Raw genomic sequence first — 24,025 nt, 5'->3', positions numbered from 1 at the left:
GAATAGTAGTTTTAGATATGTACCACCTCTTTTGCCTCAGATGTATAAGGTGTTCCCATATAAGGCTTTCCTGCCATTTAGAACTATTTCACCCTTTTGGTGGAATATATAACCATATTATTTCCATATGGGAAGTAGAGTTATACTATCCTTGTTTTGAAGGCTCTGACACTGATTTACCCCTAGGAGGAGCAACTTATTTATATTATACTAATAGCAAACATTGTCAGCATCTTATTTTATAACACCCCATGACTTTAGAGCATGGAAGAAATCTATTTCCAAGCTATGGCAACTGGTTAGGATGTAGGCTTGCACTTAGAATGTTAAAACCTGGTCTACCTCTTAAATGTCACATGAAAAATTGACTCTTGCATTCATCATTGACATATAACACTTTCTGGTGCAAGCACTGCTGCAACACGCACTGGTGCAAAATTCTCCAAATGAGCGTCCATAAAGGCTTGAAATTATTTTACAAGGAGAGAAGTCACTGTGCCCATGGAAATGAAACCTGCACATAGCAAACAACTTGTAATCACACGCCTATTTCATCTTCCAATTGTTTCTGGATTAACACCAGCATCTGCTACAAAACGTCTCATCCTTTCCTCATACTCTCTGGTACTTTCACAAGGGACAATATCTGGAGCAACTCTGATTGGTGGAAGGGTCTCTGCTGGGGATGGCAGTGGTCTTTCAAAGTCTTTGCTATCCTCAGTTCTTTTAACTCCTGCCCATGCAACTCTCAAGGAAGCCAAGCATGCCAAGACTTCCAATGCGGCAGCCACGGCAGCATTGACGGCTATAGATGGTGTAATATACCTCGGCGATGAGGCACCTTTGGGGTTGGGAGGAGCGGTTGAATCTCCAGCGGAGGCATTGCAAGGGATTTTCGGGAGCCCTTGAGCATTGTTGACGAAATCGCAGGGTGAGACCACCGGAGGGATCTCAAGTGGTTTGTAATTGTATCCGTTGAACATCTCGCTTCGCGCGACCGCCCTGTGGATGTGGGGCTGCAGGAGGAGTGCCGCTGACGTTATTGCGGTCGAGGTGGTCGACACTGCAAACGCGACAGCAGATGCGGCCAAAAACCTTCTGAGGTTCGCCTCCAAGTACCATTGCTTCCACGAGAGCACTCCGGTGATCACGGGACCGATCGTGATGCAGACAGATGTGATGACCCAAGAGGAAGCGGACAGGGTTACGAGTAAGGATCCAGCCTCCATCTCCCATCCGTTCCCGTTCGCTATTTCCACTTCCGGTGTGGTATGGGCGGCAGGAACGAAGGCCACGTGAAGTGCGGCCAGGAGGAGGAGAGTCATGGCGAGAATGGCGTGGACGACGGCCAAACCGCCGACGGTCGTGGCCGAATACCGACGCTCCGACGGCAGCGTTCCCTGTTCATTCCCTCGACTTATCACCCGCACTACATAAACCGCCTCCATGGCTGGACGTGACATTTTTATCCCGGTTAAAGAACTGAGAGGGAGTGGCACGCGCTTTTCATTTGAACTGAATTAGGTTTCAAGCACTTTTTTTCTGATTTCCATGTACACGAAACACCTGTGGATAATTCATGCACTCAGGCGAATGATGGAGCGTCGAATTTGAGCTGTAGGGATTCGATTTAATTAATCACACGGTTAAAAAAAACTCAAGTGTAAATTCCTTTCTGGAATCGTTGAGAGCTATTTTGTCGCGTCGCCGAATAATTGCTGCAGTGGAAGAAGGACCTTCGGTGGTGTCGCTTATCGGTCGCTTTTCCACAACAGCCACTTGAATTTTTTTCATCGAAGTTTTAGAGTAAAATTTTGCTTCTTTTTGACGAAGGAACACAATCCAATTCCCGGTTATCACACTTGGGCTTTCTGCATCGTACGTTAGGACAAATTTTAAGGTCCGAGGAAAACGACATTATTTGATCTCGTCGATTCGTTCACACCTCAGACAATTAGTCACGGGGATTCTGATTCGTATTGACGCACTTGATACATATACGCACGAAAACTGTGCTCCATAATAAATTCACTCCCTTCTTGCCTACCCACGCCCGCACGCACTTCTAGTGGAACGAAAGGGAGCCGAGTCCACACCAAATTATTTCGCCCCCATCCAATGAACTCCACGCCTCGCGGACTCAGGCACCGATGCGCGAACTGCAACCCGTCCGGCAGCTCAAACAAAGGCAACCGCCGGGCGGTTTCAAGTCGTCCAAGTTCAAGGCTCAAATTTCGTGTCGTCAATTATTCTCCTCCTGCATTCCTTCGGTCCAGCTGGTCACCGTTGTTTTACGATATTTCAACGAGGATTGATTCTCTGGGGTATCTGGGTGCTGCAATTCTGCGTCACTGTGGAGAGAAAAAGGGATATTGTATTTATTTATTTATACTTTAATACACATATATTTTAAACAACAGTGGAAAATGATTCTCGTGCCAAGTGAAATTATTTAAAGTTTTATTCATCACATTAACGACATCCTTATACTAGCAGCCTAAAAAGAGGAACGAACCCCAGTAAAAACCTGACCATTGCGCCCCCAATTTTTCATCACCGTACGTTTTTATAGCGCGTTGGCTTCAATTTTTTCCCAACCTCAACTGCAGTTTTCTGTAAGCGAGTTCCTATTTCAAAAGATGAGTTGGAAAACGATTGAAACTCAAACGCCTGCGTTCATTGTGATGGCAAAATTATGGTCGACTGATCTTGATCACCTACTTCATGCACGGCCAAGGGATGTTAGTCCCATATTTAATTATACAATTGTGGGGAATCAGTAATTTCATGCGTGAAGTTCTCTGCAGAGGAAATAGATGACAACAACTTGCGCTAATAAAAGTTGGGCGATTTATCCGTGATTGTATTGCCATCGCGAACTGTGCGAGGGAAAAACAAGCGGTGTAATCTATTAATGCACTAGTCAATTTCAATATCATATTTTAGAGTACAATTTATCCTTTGTGAATTGTGCCAACAATTTGATGTTACTAACTTCTGAGAAGACGTTTTAGGAACTTAGGAATGGGCCTAACGTCGGTGAAATAACAGTTTTGGTGTAATAGACGCACTCCTAGAGACAAAATTAAAAATTGGTATAAATAAAGAAGTATTGATTTAGTTTAAAACTATTATCTAGAGTATTCCAAAATGAAATTTGAACTTGAACAAACAGTTCATGTCAATTTTGTGCATTATCGAAGTGCTTTCTCGTTCAAAATTGCCGAAAACGAGGGTTTTCTATATCCCTTTGGGCTAGGTGCCGCATATCAAATACCACTCAGGCAAACACTCTACTGGGAACAAAGTTTACCTATTATTTCTTGATGCATCATTGTAGTGAGTTAATTGATTTCGGGAACCCTCATTTGTACCAAGTTGTAGTGTTGAAGTGTAGCCAGTATATTTCGACTTACGAGTGGGACATCGCATATTTATCTTATATAATCGTTGTTTCGACACTTCATGGCGCAAGGAGGACGGTGCCATCCAATGTTCGGATTCGGCACCCATCCCAATCTATTTTCACTTAATTGGACCGATTAGAAAAAGACGTTAAGCATACATGAACGTGAATACCAATCGCGAGAATCCACTGTACTCTTTAGGCATAAAAAGTACATTTCGGTCTTTTTCCCCCCTCATGTTTTACACTTGGAGACGCATGTCCATGCACGTTCAAGGAAATAAATCGAACATGCGACCGGGTCTCAAAGAAATAAAAGTATTCGTCTAATAATTGGGGCAATTATTTATCAGTTTTCGTAGAGATCATTGTTCGTGTCCCAGGCTATAATGAAAACTTAAAGACTAGGTTAGAGTACTCATTCCCGAGTAAACAACTCCATTCGCTCATTTTTGGTGATTTGTGGAATATGCCAATTTTAAGTGTCAACATTTTTTAACTTCCATATGTACACACCTAAAATATTGACATGATCTCTTTCTTAAGATAAATACTTATAAAATTAGGTTGTTTTCTTAATGAAAGGGGATGGAGATGTTGCGGTAGCCATCGTACTGGCTTCCCACCCCGAGGGCCCGGGTTCAAATCCCGGCGGTGTTGAATAGTTTTCAGTGGTATTTCGATCCCTACTTGAGGTGCTTCATGGAGGGCACTTTGAGTGAGTACGCCGGCCGTCGGATGGGACGTTAAGCTGTGGACCCCTTGGCGCCTTTCGTTAATAGTAGGCAAATGCCGACCCCGGGTTTCTCTCCACTCTTCATCGTTTCCTGCCCATCCCTAATGGCGAAAATGACCTCAGCTGTTGGTCGCCTCCCTTAAATACTACTGCTACTCTTAATGAAAGGTTCCAGGATTTTTAATGTTTCAACTTGTACAGCTCAAGTTTTTCCAATTTAATTTTCCTGATTAATAAAATACTATTTGGGACCATTTTATCACTTATTATCTCACTGGAAATTTCTTATTTTCTGAATTTTAGTTATACAATCATTTAACATAATAAGGAGAAAAATATTTTAAGTTGCATCGGCATACTGGTCCCTGCGAGCGATCGTTGGGGTAAATTAATATACCAAATTACAGCCATAAATAATTTTTATATTTTTTCCCATGTCAATAAATATTTTCTTAGAGCATTCAGATCAGGCTAGTTTTTTTAGCCGTTACGTTACAGATCAGCTACGCCATGGAACGCCAGGCTAAAACTTTATTTTTAGGGTGCAAACTTTAATAATAATTTTCTAACTTTAATCAACATTGCATTAATAGAGAAATATTTTAGCACCAGTCTTGGCGACACAGGGAAATATTTAGAAGGGAACTTAAATGTGCGTTTCTAAATAATTTAGTTAATGCGTGAAACATTTTTTAAGTGGTAACGCAGAGGTCGCAGATTCGATGCCTGCCTCATCCATGGCTTGTGAAATTCTGGTGGTTCGCCCTCTGGGAAACCTGATCACTAGGAGATTAGGGCAATTTCAAGAACTCAATTGTCAACTTAACAACAGTTCATATTGAGAAAGACGCTATATTTCACCAGTGGTTAATTATTACCTTTTTGTAGAACCATTTACGATCGAAATGTAGGAGAAGTCGTTACCTAGCTACCCAGCGTATTTTATTTCGTAATATTCGGAGAATGCTAAAATTACATTCTGGTATAATCGCAATCACGTTTCCGCAATTAAATCCTACAGGACATGGGCTTTAAAGAGTCCAGTGGCGTATTGGCTTAATTCTTTCCCAATTTTCTTGACGCTGTCCATTTCGATGAGCTCAGGTTTTGTCTTCTCGCCTTTTTTTCACCATTTTTTAAGAAGTGGGTTGTTTGACCAGAAGTCGGCTGGTTGCCATGTAATTTAAGTGAATATATGTATAAGTAATGAACAGAATCTCGTACGAAACTCGTATAAAACAGACGCGTTGAAAACGAACAGGAGAAACAATTGCCAAAAGTCTCTTCTGTCAAGAACAGACATTGGCCTCCCCACACGTTAATGACTAAACATCGCTTAAAAAAGAGTCATAGACAGTTTATAGGTAGTTTTGGAGACGGGCCATAGTAGGACTAGATAATACTTTTTCTTCAAATTACTTTTACTTTAAACTTAGAAATGAAATGGCGTTTATTTGAATTTTCTACGACGAAAGACTATAAAAACCCAAAAAACTGTTTTTAATTATTCGAGAGGGCGTAAAAACTCTCCTGAATATGTAATATGCGCGAGATTTAGTTGAATTTCATCCAGAGGGGCCAGAGTTTCTTTCAATAGTTTCTGGAGACTATCACGTTGAGAACTAAATAAGCAGAGTTCTCCGTTTACCAAAGCTTTTTTTCCAGTATAGAAAGCAATGCATACGGAGTGACTCCTCTTACACATCCCTAATCCACATTCTTTTATCCTGTACATGTAGAATATGGATTTTAATTCAGTGATCGTTTGCCACTTGTTTGAAGATTATTTTTTCATTTTGGGCGTATCGGTTTTCGAAAACCAATAACACTTACTAGAACCGCAACTGAAAGCTTAAATCTTTGACCATTAAATAAATGGAGACTCCGCTGCCTAGGCTACCATGTCCTCAACTCAAATACATTCGTAATTCCCCTTTTTCTGAAATATCATCTCTCGTATCTTGTAGAAGTCAATCCTATTCTTAGAGGCATTATATATATGGTAGAATAGACTGAAACCTCAAGCTCACCCTGAATACGAAGATCATTGCCTTTCTATCTGATGAACCTATTCTCTCCTGCTTTCGATTTTGCTGTAGACTACATGAAAGGGGGCTTAGAATTCATGAGTCTTTCCTTTTCTGTTAATTTTTGGTGCTTAGGTGTCTATTAACAAATAAAGTACCATGCGGGTTGTGTAATAATTCGCCCGGGGTGGTGCCATATAAGGGTTACAGATAGCCACTTGCGTGTCCTATCCGAAATGTTTCCGAGTAATATGGAGGAGTCCGAATAGATGGTGATTATGGACTCATCCCAGGCTTCGAAGTAGAAGTAGTAGGATTGGGATGGTGCGTTGGCTACCGTACAGGCTTTCAACCGAGATGGCCCGGATTCAAATCCTGGGGTCAACAAATATTTTTCAGTGGTATCCCGATCCCTACTTGAAGTGCCTCGTGGAGAGCACTTTGAGTGAGTACGACGCCCGTAGGATGGGACGTTAAAATGCGGATCCATTGGCGCCTTTCGACAAGATTAGGCTAACGCCGACGCCGGGTTTCTCTTAACCCTTTCCCATCCATCCCTAATGGCGCCAATGAATTTAGCTGTCGGTCGCCTCGCACATCACATGGAGGAATTTTTATAAGGCGATGGGGAATAGACAATCGTTTGCCGATTTCTACCTCTCCTGCATCGAGGATTTCTCGGTTCGCTCGATGATACATGGGTTGAAGTGCGAATTTTAACTACCTGGATTTTCAGTTCTCATTCCGTGAGGTAACTTTCCCCGTGCCCCGTTTCGATTTAATACTACGACGAGATCGATGGTGTCCCTCAAAAATCGGTCCGCAACGATGCCGGTCGGCTGACGAGCCTCGGGCTGCGTGTCCTCCCTATTGACGTTGCACTCATTTCGCCGTGGGCGATTGGTGGCTTTCTTCAAGAATGTCCTCCGGCTGGAAGGGTTCAGGTCGACCTGTTCTCCCTTCGATCGTTGTCACGGCCTTGTGGACCCCAAAATCGAAGAGGCGAGACCACTGGCAGAGTGTTCTCTTTAGTGGTGCAGCCGTCTTGTGTTTTTGCTCGGCTTTCATCACTTCGACTTTCTCCAGGTGCCCAGGGTTTGTGCCCCTCGAGATGAGTACACGAAAGAAGACCTAAAATCATGAGTTCTTTACCCCTCACGTCCTCCATGAGTTTTCTAGTTTTTGTCTCCAAAAGCTATAGCCTATTTTATTGTGCATTCGTTAAAAAAATGTTGCGATCACTTTTTGTTGGAACGCGTGGCACTTCTCGTGTCAGTCGAAACATATTTTTGCCCAACGTTGAATTTTCACCAATATCCATTAAAGCAGTTAAAGTTTTAGCACAAAGCGTAGAGTTCTTCGGAACAAGTCGAGTACTTGATTGCCACTCTTATCTCAACCTATCATATGGCGCAGAAGTCGGGCGAATATACGTATGCGGGAACTAAAAGAATTTAGTTTCATCGAGTGGAGGGTGGAAAATGTGTTGATAAAGTCATTGAGAAACTTATTTACACGATAGAGTTCAATAAGGGCCTTTGTGATCCATCGCAGAAAGTGCTAATTAACAAATTATATGGGGCTCAAGGAAGGCGAGCTAGATTTTCAAAAACTGTTACTATTAGAACACGAGTGTTACGAGGTTACTATAAAAATTGGGATGACATCCTCTCTTATATGAAGAGAAATAGCGAGAGCAAGACATGTTGATAAGCACAGAACCTTGGAATTTTATTGCATCACCAAATTTAGAATTATTAGGGCCCTGCATTATATCGGTAGATCAGGCCACTCGGATCAATAAGAGAGACTCCGGTATGGACAAGTTTAGATACCCTTCCTTTCCCACTAAAATTCGTGATCACAACGCAAGGGAGATTTAGTGACCAAAAAACTAAATAACTCAAGGTTAAAGAACGTGAATGATATCTGAAGTCCTATTAGGGACATTCTAATTGAGTTATTCAGTTCACCTCAATTTACATGATAAGGATGGTGATATCCCACCCCCTAACACACGCCTCCTTTATGGCTCGCAAGGTGTAACGCATTCACTTTCATAGTTTTCACATCTACACACACGCACATATATGTACACACACACTCACATATTATTATTATTAGGTAATCTACAGGTGAAGGTAGGTTTTTGGATGGACACAGCTACCAAATAAATACACACATACATACATGCATATAAATATATATATGTGTATCTATATGTATATATATATATATATATATATATATATATATATATATATATATATATATATGTATATATATGTATGTATATATATATATATATGTATCTATATGTATATATATATGTATATATATGTATATATATGTATGTATATATATATAATATATTTATATATATATTATCCAAAACCTACCTTAACCACTAGATTACCCAAAAAACTGGCTTATTTTTCTATAAAAAAGACATGCGCGCGAGAGGAGAAAGATATTGATAACGATTAAAACAGAATGGTCACTAGAGAAGTTTTTGCCGTAAGACTTAAAACCAATAACTTCTGAAGAGCATTATCAAAAAACCAATAACTCAACATTTTGGACAATCAACATAATCTAGAAGATCAAAAGTAATCCAAAATTTCTGAAATTATTTTTCAGAGCACTAACGTCTTGTAAGGTATGAACACTGAAAGGATAAACTTTTCCAAATATCCTTGGGCATTTTTCCATTCATTTAAGTCTAAGCGTTCTCATTTAGACTGCGGCGTGATTTTGATCCTTTCGTCTGGATAACTGCCCTGTTTAGTTCGTCTCCGAGTAAACGGAGTTCACTCCCTTGGGTCAGAATGACGAGTCGGCGATTCGACTGGCTTCCTATAGGACGGGTCAGATTTCTACTCACGCCAACCCGAGGTTTGCACAAAATGAGCCGCCACCGACCAGAAGGTCGGCGGTAAAAAAATTGAATGGAAATCAAAACATGGGTCCCCTAAGATATCGCTTTGCGTGATGGACCGTTCGAGCTGCCTTTCTACGTCTCCATGCTTCCAGCAGACACAGGAATGCCGAGTCTGCTTCCTTGCCGTCTCGCCTGCTATCCCTCCCGCTTATCCGATTCCGAAAAGGCCGCTCACCCTCGAGAGGTGCAAATGGATCTGATTGCATAATCAATGCCATGTTTGAATACGCTCTCATTCTTATTCACGTTGGTCGATTGTTTATTTATTTATTTATTTTAAAACATTGTTCACATACAGCAGTAACGCCATTTTACAGTGATAATTAAATTAGATTAAATTAGCGCCATTTTACAGTGACATTAATAATTCTCTCATATTTCCCAAAATTTCTGTAAAAAAGTTTCGACAAAACTTTTAATCTGCTTTATTTAGACTAAGGTGTCTACTTATTTATACAATTACATTATTCACATTATTAAGTAGTAGAGATAAAGGAGAACTGTGTTAGGCCAAGAAGTTTTAGCGAGGAGGGAATTGGTGACAGGGATGTTGGGTAAGTATATTAAGAAAAGGCTCGTCAAAACCTTGATTTGGATCGTAGTTTCCACAGTTTCGTAGCGTGGTCATCGAAACAGGGTAATGAGCATAGATTAGAGGGTTTTGAAATGTGTGTGTGGATACGGATGGAGGGGGTAAAGTGGACTGAAAAGAAAACAAAGGAGGACATGCTAGGGTGGATGGGGATGTGAGGGAATTGTTTGGGAGGAATATGTAAAATATGGGCATAGAAAGTGGAAGCAAAGTGTTTTGATTGGGAATGGGATGTTGAAGACTGTGAGAGAAGGGAGAAAGTCAAGCGATCGAGGAAGGGGTAGGAATATGATAGCGATGTTGGGGAATTAAGGGAGGAAATATGCAGAGTTGAAGAGGGACCTTTTGTAAGGCTGGATGTTAGTTTGTGTTTTGTTAAGAAGAGATAAGATAAATGTTGCTGTGTGGTCTGGTAGCTTGTGGCCATGTAAAACCTACCTTAACCGGTAAATTACTGATGATGATAAATATACAGACATAGAAAGAGAACATGGCATAGATGAAGATACCTTAGGTCCAGACCTACTCTACGGTGAGATATAAAGGGCCTTGAGGGAAATGAAATCAAATAATGCCTTGGGGATAGAGAAAATTTCGGCGGAACTACTTAAAGGTTTAGGAAAATGTGGGAGGAAGGGTCTTAATGGTCTAATTCTTAGCATTTATGAGAAAGGATGACTGGCTGAAAGACTTTGTCAGGTGAGTGTTAGTTCCTAGACCGAAAAAGGTAAGGGCTACATCATGTGAGGAATACAGAACAATGCGTTTGATTTCGCACGCACCTAAAGTGGTTCTCAGGATCATCAACAAGAGAATAAAGAGCAAGGCAAAAGATTACTTAGACGATGATCAGTTTGGGTCCAGGAAGGGGAGAGGCTCGCGTGATGCCATTGGAGTAATGAGATCACTAGTCGAGAGGAATATGGAATACAATCAGGACGTATTTTCCTGTTTCGTATATTTCTAAAAGGCTTTTGATAGAGTGAATTGGGAAAACTAATGAACAGACTGTAGAAAATAGGAATTGATTGGAGGAATAGAAGGCCAATCCGCTACCAGGACATGTCTCAGAATGCTCAAGTGCGAATGGGGGACGGGGAGTACCGGTGGGCAGTGTTAAGAAGAGGGGTAAGGCAGGGTTTTTTTACTGTCACCTGTGCTGTTCAACGTATATGTGAAGGAAATGATTAAAGAGGCATTGGAAGAACTGAATAATGAGTGATCTTGCTTATGATGTACTTATAAAGATATAGCAAAGGTTAGCTTTGACTCTTCGCGGCAACTTACCTTAAATTTAGAATTATGTACGTAGCTACTTGGAATCTATTCATATTGGAGGTATTAGTCTTTGATTCTTCCTTATATTTTATTAAAATACGATCCTTATTTAATTATGACATTCGAATCGAAACCCAGGTCGTGTGATGATAAAATCTTTGGAAAAGTTTGCATTGGTGCCTAAGTCAATTTAATCTTCCCTACATGGTTTTTTCTTGACCTGGGAAATGGAGTTACAAGTAAAAATAAATCTAAAATTAGCCAGTTAATCTACCGAGGCGTCCTCTTACACTCCGAAATCTAGAAAATGTTCTTTTACCCTTTTGCGTGCATATTTTGAATTATCCAGGTCTCATTTCTCGAGTGTTGTACAATACAACTGCTGAAGCTGTGATGTGCGCCTTTAAAAATCATCTCACTGCACCCACATTTCACGATATGTGTGTGGTAATGGCAGCGCGGAAATTTATGCTTTCCCTCAGCACACGTCGATGTCCCACGAGGGTGTTTAATTTAGTTCACATTAGGAACAATTAGAATAAAGAGAAAACGCCGTTCAGGACATAATCAAATTTGGATCCTCTGTAGTATTTTCAGTTTAATTTCCGCGCACTAAGTGCAGAACATTAAAGACCCTACCGTTGTGATGGGTAAATTAAAATTTACGACTTTCAACATGGAGTATCATTCTTCTGGTGAAGCAACTCCCACTTGGTGTACACCCTATATCCCGAAGGGCACATGTTTGTGTCCTGTTTGGGGCTTTGACTATTCATATTAGGTAACGTCTTAGCCCTTGCAAAGTTAAACGACAGCTATTTGAAATTCGTCCGGTTCATCTGGATCTTTCTCAGGCGCTTCGACCAATGTACATGTAAATAGAGAGGAAATAGTGCTATAATAATGCTGGTAAATAGAGAGGAAATAGTGCTATAATAATGCTGGTAAATAGAGAGGAAAGTTTTTAATGTGAGATTTTTGAGATGTGAATGTACACGAATACTTGACCTCAAGTACAGGGTGTGGTAGTATAACTTGCTGATTTGCATAGCATTTGTCATTCAAATCAGTAAATTATGCTGCCGCACCCTGTATTTGCACCAAATGAGTCACGTCCAGAAGTATACATGAAATCGTTGACTTCAGAAATGTCCACGAATTTACCTGGAAAGTTTTCGTCCCTTCTTTAAGGATTCGTGTAAAATGCTTATTAGCTTCGACTTGTCTGTATGTGATTCCGTCTGCCTACAGATACCTGTAGGACCGGGATAGATGGAGACGAACAGTGAAATTGTAGTAAACCTATCTACTAATACTCCGTAAATATGTATTTATTTGATTCTTTGACATTCTGGAATCCGTTTACTCTTAACTTTTGAGGTATCCGTCTAGGATATTGTCACGCATCTGAAAGTCCTTTCCTTTCCATGAAATTTACATCATTCACATAAATTAGAGAATTAACTTATCGATACTGATATTAGTTAATTTTATTGATTTTTTTCCACGACTAAGCTATCAGTGGCTATGTTAATGGGACTTGCTTAGAGGTTAAGTGGCCTTTATGTGCGTTGAGACATCTATTGTAACTGTTAACTGCATTGTGCTATACTGAATACAGGTGTATTGTGTTTTCTGTGTTGCGATATCAAGTTTCTATTCCTCTCAATTTAAATTTCGCGTGTGTAAAAACTCTCTCTATAGATACGCTCGCCATTTCACATCATTGTTTTATTTTCAGAAAGAGTATTAATTTAATCTTTCTGATTACTTTTGCTTCTCTGCCCTTTTTTTTTTTGGTAGGATATCAGTGAAATATATGTTGCAAGGAACATCAATGTCCAGCATGACATTGGTGTTTGGTATTTTCCATAAGCATCAATGAATGTGCGAGTCAGTTGGAGACATGATTAAATTGTAGCGTTATTTCACAGCGAAATATGGGAATTTACTCATATTTATTATGAGTGTTTATGTATTGGAGTTTAAATGTTTCTGGGTGCAATTGCATCATGTTATATTTCCGTATACTTTTTTGCTAATATTTTCTTTTTCATATTTTACTCAATTTTAGCATGACTATTGTTTATGCTTTTCTGATAATTATCGTCGGCCTAACTTCGGACAATATTTTTACAACTTTATTCACGATAAAAAAGTCAAGTCTCTTGACTGAAAACCACACAGTCCACAGTCGCAAGTGAGACTTTGGCGTGATGAAAAGTAGTCTGTAAAAAAATAATCTTTACAATGGAGGATAGGTTGAATACACAAAGGAACGGTTCTTGGTACTTATGCATCGTAAAGTGTACTGGTATTTTTTTCACTCTAATTAGTGCGCCTTGCACGACGGAGAAAATTTGAGTCCATCTAAGAATATCTTCGAAAGGGAAACTCGTAAAATAAAACAGCGACCACCAACCCTTCGCTTCACGGAACACGGCGATATGTAGCAAGATAAGACGTTTTCCTCATTTCCACAGCTCGTTATGCAGCTTCGTGTTTCCGGAGGAAAATTCGCAAGCTAGAGCCGTGACAAAGTTCCCAAAGGCTATGAGTGCTACTCGGGCAAATTTTACGTAATGCACCCTCGTCATTTTGTTCCAGCGGTGAATTCAAGCGACGGTTTGTTCGACATGCAAGTGACTCTGGGTAGAAATATTACAGGTTTAGGTCGTAGATTTTCCGTGGCATCCATCATTCTTTGGACTCAAGGTCGTTATACCCTCATCGCTCTCACTTGAAGGGTCGTGACTGTCTGAAATTCTGTTTCAATCTCGGCAAGAGGAGCATGGGAAGATTGTCAGGTGAGGTCTTCATTCAGGCGGTTAGCCTTATTGATTGGACTACCGGAAATGACAAATGGGAGTCGAATTAATAAACTAGTAGCACCGTACATCCTTGTCTCATTTGCGATCCATGCTAAAGACTATTTCTTCGAAGGAAAAAGCATAGTAGTATTCGGGCCTCTAAATCAATACTGATACATTTAACACCCACTTTGCATAAATACATGGTCCTTAACTTCATAGTTCAGTTTCTCAAGGTTAGCGATTTCTGAGATCGGTTTTTTACACCGTCGCTCAGTTTTATCGTAAGCGATTAATATGCACATAGTAAATGACTTTTCATATAGAATGGACTTTTATTTCGAATATATAGCGTGTTTATTGAGTGTGATTTTCCTGGTGATCATGCAAGAATGACAAAGTGTTAACGATGATTATTGATAATTCTTAATATTAATTATATTGCTAATTGATAGTAGGGCGAACAAGGCTTAATTTACATGAGTGAACAAAACAAAAAACCCTGCTGAGTCCCTCGATAGGGTAGGAGTACATTTTTTCTTGTGTATTTAAGATATTTTATACGTATACGGTCAACTTTTAAAGTTTTCTCCCTGGAAGTCGACGTTGGTTTACTCCCGCTAGGTCTGCAAAAGTATTTTGATGTACAATGGGCTACCATTAGTTTTTCCTCTTTTAGAGCGCTTCTTCGTATTTTCTTTCATGGGTTGGAATCGCTTCAGTTTGAAGTGGCGTATAATACTGATGCTTCCCCGGAAGTCGCTAATTTACGTTGAATGGAGTACCGTGTGAGGTTGGTCACCAGTTCAGATCTACTTTCGCTGCGACTGCTGGCAAAATAAATCCGAAAAGGTCGGTTCTTGTATTTTTCACGCAAGGCCTGACGATAAAATGGGTTCAACTTCTTCACCGGGGGTTCGTAGGAGGGTCGCAAGGGCGAGGAATAGTTATTTGCCGAAAGGGAAGTGGTAATTTACCAAATTATTGTCATGGAAGGGTGGTAGAAATCAAAAGGGAAAGAGGATTTGGATACTCACTCCAGCCGTTCGGTAGGTCAAATGTCTTTCGAAAACACTTGCGAAGAATGTTGCGAGAGAGTTAGTCGAGCACATTGGAAAATGATCCGATTTTCAGTTAATAATTTATTATAAAATTAAAAAAAAATTTTAAAAAGCGCTGACTTGCTGTTGTACTTCTGACACGTAAAATAGACCTTCAGAACGTATACCATAGCGTCTTTCCCTCAGTTTTATAAAATACGAATAATTATTTTCAAATAAAACTTGATTGAGTTAGGTGAGATCGATTATGTGCAATGCTAACAATTTGGTCGCCATGTTCTTTAATAGGACCACGACGAAGGCATTGTGGGAATTTAATGTGCCAAAAGTGGATTAAAATTACGAAAAAATCTATTAGGGGCTTCTGCTTGTCTGCTGTTTTTACATTTAAAATCAATAAGTAAATGCGGATATGATAAATTCAGAATTGCTCTGCTTGACACAGAATGGCATCTCATCTATGTGCTCGATTCCCATGATGTTAGAACGTTGTAAGGGGCCTCGGGATTCCGCATCTCAGGGGCGGAGCGAGGAAGTAATCTCACAGTTTATAAGTTTCGTAATTACTTGTTTGGCTCGGAGTGACGTTGGAACTTATTTCAATCGTTTTTTAATTAAATAATTAAGTTAAATATTATATTTGTTCTTATCCCACACGGCTATATACCTGTATTTCACATTTGTAAAAATTAACATGAGAAAACCTTGCGAGAAAGAAAGATACTGTTATTTCGAAAGGGGAAAGCTGCCAATTAATTTCTAGAAGTAATTAACTGTCATTTTTTGTAAATCTGCACATTATTAAATTTTGTAGGTTTATGCAACGGCCCGCCTGTTTGAAAATCCCAAGAGGGTGTGGCATTTCTCCCTGGGCCTTCATCGGTAAGAGATGACTACTATGACTACAGATACTACGTTCGATTATCATCACACTGGGAGGTATTTGGAGTTCGAGGGAGCGGGTACCGTCGACGCTATTTTGTGCGCGAATCCACCACTCTCTTCGAAGTAATCTTTTAGTGTATCGAAGTTAATAAGGAGCCTGCGCGGAAATCGGGGAAAACTCTCTCCACGGCGGCTTGAGCACTTCCCCACCCCATCTGTCGGATCGAGGCGGTTGGACGTATAAACGTATACCTTCGGATACACGTGAGGGATCACGAGATCAACTACAGAGAGCGAACGCACTAATGGAGCACGTAAGGAGGGTTTGATGAAGAGGTTTTGTTCTCGTAGAAATGAGATCGTGGCCGATAGAAATCCGGAAAGAGAGAAAGGCTGCCGACTTTCCGTGCCATCGCCCTTTGCTTTCTTCGATGCACTTTTTCCCCGTCCAAAATTTCTTAAGGGGGACATTTATCGACTCTCCAATATCGATCCCATATTGGCTGAAAGTTGGATTTTAGTCGGTAACGCTGTACATATTTGCTTTCTTTTTGGAGAGATTGAGCATCAAAGGCACGTCTTCCATTTAAAATCCTATCAGCATAATTGAAAACTTTGTCGTTATTATCTTTATTGAATTTCTGTTACATCATTGCCTTTTCCTTTTGCGAAGAGCGTTGGGCATTCTTAAGTATTATCTTGATTGTTGGGGAAGAACGTCAAAATAGTTCAAACAAATACATAAAAATTATATTATTGGGTATCATGATCATATCATGATTTTACCCATTAAAATTAGATTTTGGACGTTTCCTAAAAGCGACATATTTATTAGTTATCAAATGGGTTTCCTCCATCGTAAACTCGTTTGACTCACATTACGTCCTTTTTTGTTCCTTTTACAATTAATCGACCCTGATGCCCTCCAGAATGCCTATTCTCTTCCTCCTCTATTCTGCTTGTCCAATTATTCCCTACTTCATGACATCCAGCATTCCCATGCCTCTCAATATCTCCACAACACGTTTCCTGCCTTACTCGAAGGTCATCTAGAAACTTAAAGTAAAGTTTGGTCGTTTTCCTCCCTTCCTATTCAACTATCACTCTTTTCCATAGGCACAATGGACGGCCAAAAAAATCTTATTTCAATCACTATTCGAGATAATATCATTACATGTATAAAATATTGTAGGTGTAAATGAAGGAAGACTAATTTTGCTACTTCCACTAGGATTTTAGGGTAAGTAGCAAAGTAAGTCCTCTTTCATTTACGTCTAGTATGAAAGACTTCCACCAAGTAACCCCTGATATAGTGTCTTATAAAATATCCTAGAACAATAAAAATTTCTGTATTAATGAAAATAAGCTGTGTAGTTCATTGAGGTTATTTCTTGCGTCTCTTTAGTTTGGTACTTCTTATCTTTCTTTATCTTTCGTAACAATCCTGAATAGTACCATTGAAACTTCTTTCGTTTATCGTGAATGGAATGCATAGGAAGATGATTAAATTGAAGTATATTCACTTTATCGCTATAATTTGTATTCATTTTCCTATAGTTATTTACGTATAATTTTACTGAAGTGGGTTTGCAAGCATTGATTTCTGCAGCATTGGATAGATAGATAGATAGATAAACGTCTTTTCTCGGGCTTTATTCTTTATTATATATTGATTGGAGAGGGGAAAGGAAAATTTGTACCGCGAGGGAAACCTAGTGTCACCATGAGCGCATTCGCACGCCGAGCACGTCCGAGGACGCCTGTCAACTCCTTGCCTGGAGGACTGGATTGTGTGTTGTCGTGCTCACTTTAAGAGCAGGAGTCATAATTGAATTGCTGGGAGTTGAACCGTTGCCCACTGCGGGAAATGGGTGTCGGCGACAAATAGTTTGACAAATTCATAAGGAAGTAAAGGACAACAGAAGGGAAGAGATAAAACACGCACATTGGAGAAGGCGAACGTAAAGAAATGTGAATAAATAGAAATAAGTCAATAAAATTGAGATATACTTGAAAGTAAGTCTCAGATTTTACACTGCTGGATGTACGATTATGATATTTCTAAATGCAAATATGAAGCATTGTCACGTTTCATTTAGCTTGTCAATTAAATATTTTGAAGCAAAACTAGAAATTCTCTACGTCATAACAAATTGTCACTTAAATGCGAGCATTCCCTCCACCCTTCTCCGAAGCGTAGGATTATTATGTACGAGTATAATTACTCTTATAGGAATGAGTATAATCGGGGCTATCAGGCGTAGGGCGTACTTATCGGTGACTGATTAAAATAGATAATGGACTTCCAAGACCTCTAATGTGTTGACTCCAGTTTTATGGTACGATATAAGATGCGATGTGTTAGTGTTTGTTACGAGCGATGAAGTTAAAATTAAATTATTTACTTCAAAACTCCTTAGTGAGGTCGTTGTCTTGAAGTGAAGGTGAAATGCAGGAAGTATCTCTTTAAAGCAATATTTTTTTCATTTATACCTATGTATTATACAACCTAATATATCCAAGTAGGTAACATAAGTAATATCGGTGGTTCAAAACTTTTGTTGTTCTCTTCTTAAGTCTCTTCGCCCTAAATTGAATAATTCGTACACTGCTAAATAGCCCTATCAATTGAGAGATAAATATTCAAGGAAAATTTCATCCGTGGATTTAACACATTTTTATGTTTTCCGTGGGTCAGGTGCTAGTCCCTACCAACTGTGGTCCATTTCTCGAAACTCTCAGTCAATTTACAAGTTGTCTGAAAATAGCCGTAAACGTAATTTGAAGCACTCTAAAACACACCGTGTGCATTGAAGAAGTGATGAGTTTTAGGACACACAAAATGCCACCGGGAGACGGTACTGCGTCCTGTACAACAACTTGTAAATTGGCGTGTACATTTTTATGTGCGTTACCCTGATATTCACGTGGTGGCGTCGGGCGTTTGAAGAGACAGTCGCGCGTGGCGTTCGCCAGAAATTATGCCACGACGGTCCCCCCTCCACCGCTAATCGTTGCAGCATCGCTGCAACAAGTCTCCCGAAAGGTTTATCCCACCGACGTTCATTGTGTGGATTCCTGATTGAGCAATTCATCCAGAACGCTAACAGGCAATTTGGAAGACAAAGCGACTGTAAAAATCGCAATTTGTGTCGGCATATCATTAGCACTTTCGTGGAACGGCTTGGTGACGCCATGCTTCGAAACGCCACGTGAGTTCTCCCACAGTAATCAAATCTGAAAATAATTAAGGGACCAAGAATAATACATTTCCCATATCCTTTTCTTCCTCTCTGCTAGAATAATGTTTTTAATAGACATCCTATTTAAGATATGCCGTTCCGGCACTTTCTCGTGTTCTGCAACCGTCCTATCTTTTGTTATTTCTGTATAGAAATGCTGGTAATTTCCGGTGCCTTGCATTGTCGCACAATGCTTAATGAGTATCTCTTAGTTCTTCGTAAAAATCAGACAATAAGGTTACAGTCGTCGCAAAGACGAAAATGACGAAACATGGGAAAAAATGCAGACACAGATTATCGAAACACAGGAAATTGGCTAACATACGCATTAATTGTTCGTTGCTTCTGGGAATTTTGTCCACTGCTTGCCCACAATGTGAAAACAAGTTTTTCACCGAAAATACTATTATAAAGTTTTGAGGGGGTTCCTTTCAGTGGGATCATAAACTATTATGACGACTCCCTGCAGATAAACCCTCCAACACCTTCCTGCTTCATGCGGACACCTAACCCCTGTTTCTGCAATTCCCTCGGTAGATACTTCATCCGTGAAGTTATTAAAGGACTTATTTCGAAAGAAGATCGCACGGCCTTCAGTTCTTGATTTCACGCACTTCTTGGCTTGGTAAAAGGTATATTTTCAAACTTTTGGGTTGATTAATATCAATACTTTTTAGAGATCAGTAGTGCAGCTTTTTATGATCTTAGAATTCTTGAAAGTCGCAGTTGAAGTAATAATGATGATTTCAAACTAATGTATTATTTCTTTTATCATATGACCTAATGAGCTTAATAAAGGGCAACCGCAAGGACCCTTTGCTTAGCTCATTTGGTTGTATTTATTAAGGGAATGAAGAGGAGGCGGAGGTTAATTACACAATGTGTGTGTGCTAATTAGGGTACTGCAGTAAATAAGGGAAGGACTGATAAAAATCTGCTGCCGGGATTAGGTTGCTCGTAACGAAAGGCACCAGGGGAACTGCAGTTTCAACGTCCTTTCCGTTGCACGGTGAGAACTCGGACCCTAGGTTTGTAAAGCCAATCTGCGGACCCCCGAACCAATCCCACTTCCTTGTTTGGGACCTCGTATTTGACATTTATTGTCCGGGCGGTTATCAGTGGCAAAGTTTTTCGCGGAATGGACTGCAGAGAACAATCGTCGCGTTCCAAGAAGAAGCGCACGTGCAACCGGCAAGTGGAAGAATACTCACTCGAAAGCCTCCCTGGAACCTCTCGTCTTCCGGCGGGCGAGGGGCGTTCAAAGCGGTGAGATCCACGCTCCAAAGAACTCCCAGGCGGGGGAGAAGGTGTGCAAATCTGCCCCGGTTTCCGGTCACGACACTGCACACTTAACAAACACAGAAACACACCGGCACTCGCACTCGTAGAACTACACGGGGCGCATCCCCCCAACGATCCTTTTCGTCCCTCTCCCCCGCCATCCACGACTTAGACCTATTCCCTATTCTCGGTGCTCCCTTGGTCGACGCGAACGGAGCGCGCGACAACCGCCGGTTAGTCCCTCACTCGGCGGTAGAGCACTCCTCGTGCTCGGCCGGTCGTTCGTATTTCCCGTAGACGTCGAGGGGAGCGACCCGAGTTGGGGAGAAGACAGCGTGCTCTTAGCGAGATCCCGGGGAAAAAATCCTTCCAGAGACCGTGCCGCGCGATCTCCCGCCCTAAACGTCGTGAGAAACTCCCAAGGAGAGAGAGGGAGACGGAGCGGCGTGCCCGACCTCCTACCTGCCCGTTACCTGAGCGAACTGCGTCCAACCTTTTTCCTTCCATCTGAAGCCCGCTCTTCGCCCTTTCCCTTCCCTCTCTCTCCCTGTCCCACTCACCATCCCGCCAATGCCTCTCTCTTTTCGCCGATTTATTTTTTCCTCCATCTCTCTCGCCCAGCTTTTTTTTTCTCTCTCTCTCTTCATTGCCGTCACCACCCACGCTTCCACCACTCTCTCCACCCCATTTTAACCCTTTCTTCCCGCCTTCCCCTCCCTCACCAGATAGATCCTTCGTCCCTCCTTCTCTCGCCCCATCCTCCGCAACCTCCGTCTCCCTGCATCACACGGTCGGTCCGCGCCAACCACCTCCCCGACCACCCCAAGTAGTACGTGATGTGGTGCGTGAAACCGTACAGAAGTCGTGCCCCACTCGTTCCACAGGGCTTGGAGGGATTTTATTATGTATGAGTCTGCGGTATTGGGAGGTGACGGTGGGTGAAATTGCGAAAGGGCACGACGGTTTATTTTTTTACCGTTCAAAAGGTGCTGGCTCGCTTCCCGGTCCCCGAATAAAATTCACTGCGATGGGATAGGGTGTGTGACCTGTTGATTTCAGTAAAGGATGGTCCTTGTACGGATGGATGATGGAGAGAAAGATAGAGAGACTTTTTCGAATGTTTTCGTTTGGCCGTCTCCTTTGACCCGCGTGGTACTTTTCAGGGGCCGGTGGTATATCTGATAGTTGTTCACGTTCCGAAAAGCCCCAGAAAAACTTCAGGGGTTGCCCTACACAAAGGATCGAATCCTGGCACGGTGTTCTTCAATATAGTTTTTTCGACCATTATGTGAGGCGTTTTTTTGATTCTCAAATGTCATTTGGCGCAGATAAATCACCTCTCCGGTTATAAATATGCAAATTTTTTTGCCGTTCGCTTAGCTGAAGACAGAAGTTCTTACCTGTTAGACAGAAGTTCTTGGTTTTACTTCTCTTATTCGGAATGGTCGCTAAGCGGTCATGTAATGGAGTTCTGTATATTGAATTTAATGCTATGACATGTGTGTTCATAAGTTTCCTTTTGACACCTTAGAATCTCAATTATTTCCACTCCGACTGATCTGAATGTTTTTGTGTCATTGTTCTTACTTGTTATGATTTGAAATTTTTGGTTAATTGCTGAGAAGGGTAAATATGATTAATTTAAGAAAAAGATGTAATGAGATAGTCAAGTGAAACTAATGAATGAGTGAAAAAGTCTTCAAATTCAGGAAAAATCATCCATTCAAGCATTGCCCAATTATGAGAAATTGCCGATGTAGGCGACGAATAGGTTTTTCATCTTAGCTGCCAAGCACTAATCTTTAATGCATCATGTACAGCAATTGTAAAAATATGCTCAATGAACGGATATAAATGCTTTTATAGACCCTCAAAGTGTACGTTAGAGGACTGCGCCAAATAAAATGAATTCACCACACGAAGGAAAACCTCCTTCCCCTGGAGTGTGCTCTCATGCGACAAAGTTTTCTTAGGGCATTTGGCATGGAATCGAATACTGTGCGGAGGGGAAGGAGGGAGTGGACGGACGGTGGGGTGGAATCAAAACAGCACCCGGCATGAAATTCCATTCCATGGCATCGTACAATTTATTTGTCTCCCCTATCTTACCCTGAATATATCACTGAAATACTTGAATTCTGAAAATTATTATTTTATCCATAATGGAAGTGAATGAGATGGTGCTTACATGGTGCAAAAATAAAACTTGAATGGCCAAAAATTAAAAATCTATTCCATAGAAATTATGAACTGTCGAAACTGATGAAATTAGCCCCTCCTTGTATTCATGTCACGTTTCGAAGTGTTAGGTTGCATGCCTGCATTGAAGTAATGATTTGCTCTATATGTGGAGGATGTTCTAGATTTTGAGAACTACAAAGAATGCGGAAAATTGCTCATCCTAAAACTTCGTTCTCCCACTCGTATGAACGAAAGTTGCCGTTCTGTGTCATTCGTTTTTTTTTCAACTCCAGCGAGGTTTCGCGTTCCAATAGTAGAGAAACAGTGAGTGAAACGTTCCATTTGCCCCATTTCGTTTTTCGATTGCTCATCCTTTTTCTTCGAAGAGGAGCACGAACAAAACCTCCGCAAAAATTCTGACCTTCCTCGCTTGAGTGGTGTTCAGTTGTTTTTTTTCAGTGGCGGTCCCTTGTGTTAGTGCACCCGGTTAATATACTCTCTATAAACCTAGTGCGTAGCTGAAACCCAGTTCCGCCGTAAACGGATCCCATCTCATTTTTCTTCATTTGAACAAAAAATGTTCCAGTGTGCTGCTCCCTTCTCTATTCAGAAGCTTCCGAACTATTTTTTTTTTAGTTAGCGGAGCAAGTGCCACTTTTAAGGCAAGGAGGAAGGAACCGTGGCTGTTTTTACTATAGCTGTTGGTAACAGTGAATCATCATTGGATCACCATAGAAGATAAAGATATTCAGAGAACTTAAGCTATCATTTTAAACATTATGACCGCTTTTCACTTTCAGGAAATGAAAATATTTTTTGCTGTCGCTCTTCTACACGAAGCCGCATTTTTGTAAAGAAGTGCACGGCCTAAAATGAATGGTGAACAAAGATTTAGAGCTAGTTGGTTGAAATTGTAAAATCTATTTAAGTAAGAAGAATTTTAGTTTTTCGGTCAAAAAGCGTTCTTAGCCATTCAGTGTTTTATATAATTTTTTGTGACTAGGAATTGCAGCAGTAGTTTTAGGGGAGGCGACCAACAGATAAGGTCATTTGCGCCATAGGGGATGGATGGGAAAGGAGAAAGGGTGGAGGGAAACCCGTCGTCGGCATTAGACTACTCTTGTCGAAAGGCACCAAGTGGTCCACAGTTTAACGTCCCATCCGACGGACGGTGTTCTCGCTGAAAGTACTCTCCACAAAGCGCCTAAAGTAGGGATCGGGATATAGACATTGTCTTAGTCACACAATTATCAATGGAGAAATCGTTGGTTTCCATCTCCGAAATGTGATATCAATAGAATGAATTTGGCCATTAATCGCCAATGGTTTCGTTTAATCGCAAGTCTGTGCACAAGTATTTCCGTCAATACTTAGCCCAACCATTAGGCTAACCGTGACTTCAATCTTCATTGAAAGTCATACAGTCGGATTCTATTTCAGGGTTAGAAATGATATGTGCCAACAAGAAAATATTGATTGATGCGGAGAGATTTTTGTTTACGTTTTGTTGACGTGTATTGGCAGGCAAGGGAGCTGCAATCAAAGTAAAATTCTATTCGCGTTTAAATTGTTCAAATCTATTATT

The 24,025-nt window shown here is 40.7% G+C and overlaps 1 protein-coding gene across 1 annotated transcript; it reads right to left on the bottom strand.

Annotated features, from left to right (window-relative positions):
• Window positions 1–433: 433 nt before the first annotated feature.
• On the bottom strand, window positions 434–20,494 carry LOC139685723 (uncharacterized). Its single transcript, XM_071582760.1, has 2 exons — window positions 20,190–20,494; window positions 434–2,351 (listed from the first exon to the last, which is right to left on the bottom strand). The coding sequence occupies exon 2, from the start codon at window positions 1,461–1,463 to the stop codon at window positions 552–554; it is 912 nt and encodes a 303-aa protein (XP_071438861.1). The 5' UTR covers window positions 1,464–2,351; window positions 20,190–20,494; the 3' UTR covers window positions 434–551.
• Window positions 20,495–24,025: the final 3,531 nt, after the last annotated feature.

The sequence above is a fragment of the Hetaerina americana genome, unplaced genomic scaffold (genome assembly GCF_022747635.1).
Source record: "Hetaerina americana unplaced genomic scaffold, ioHetAmer1.1.p SCAF_1, whole genome shotgun sequence".
In the NCBI taxonomy this organism is placed as follows: domain Eukaryota; kingdom Metazoa; phylum Arthropoda; class Insecta; order Odonata; family Calopterygidae; genus Hetaerina; species Hetaerina americana.
The sequence above is the reverse complement of the archived record's forward strand: the minus strand, read 5'-3'. Positions and strand labels throughout refer to the sequence as shown.

Bases quoted from the DNA above. Each gene is read 5' to 3' on its own strand.
- LOC139685723 (XM_071582760.1), bottom strand. From the start codon at position 1,463: ATGTCACGTCCAGCCATGGAGGCGGTTTATGTAGTGCGGGTGATAAGT.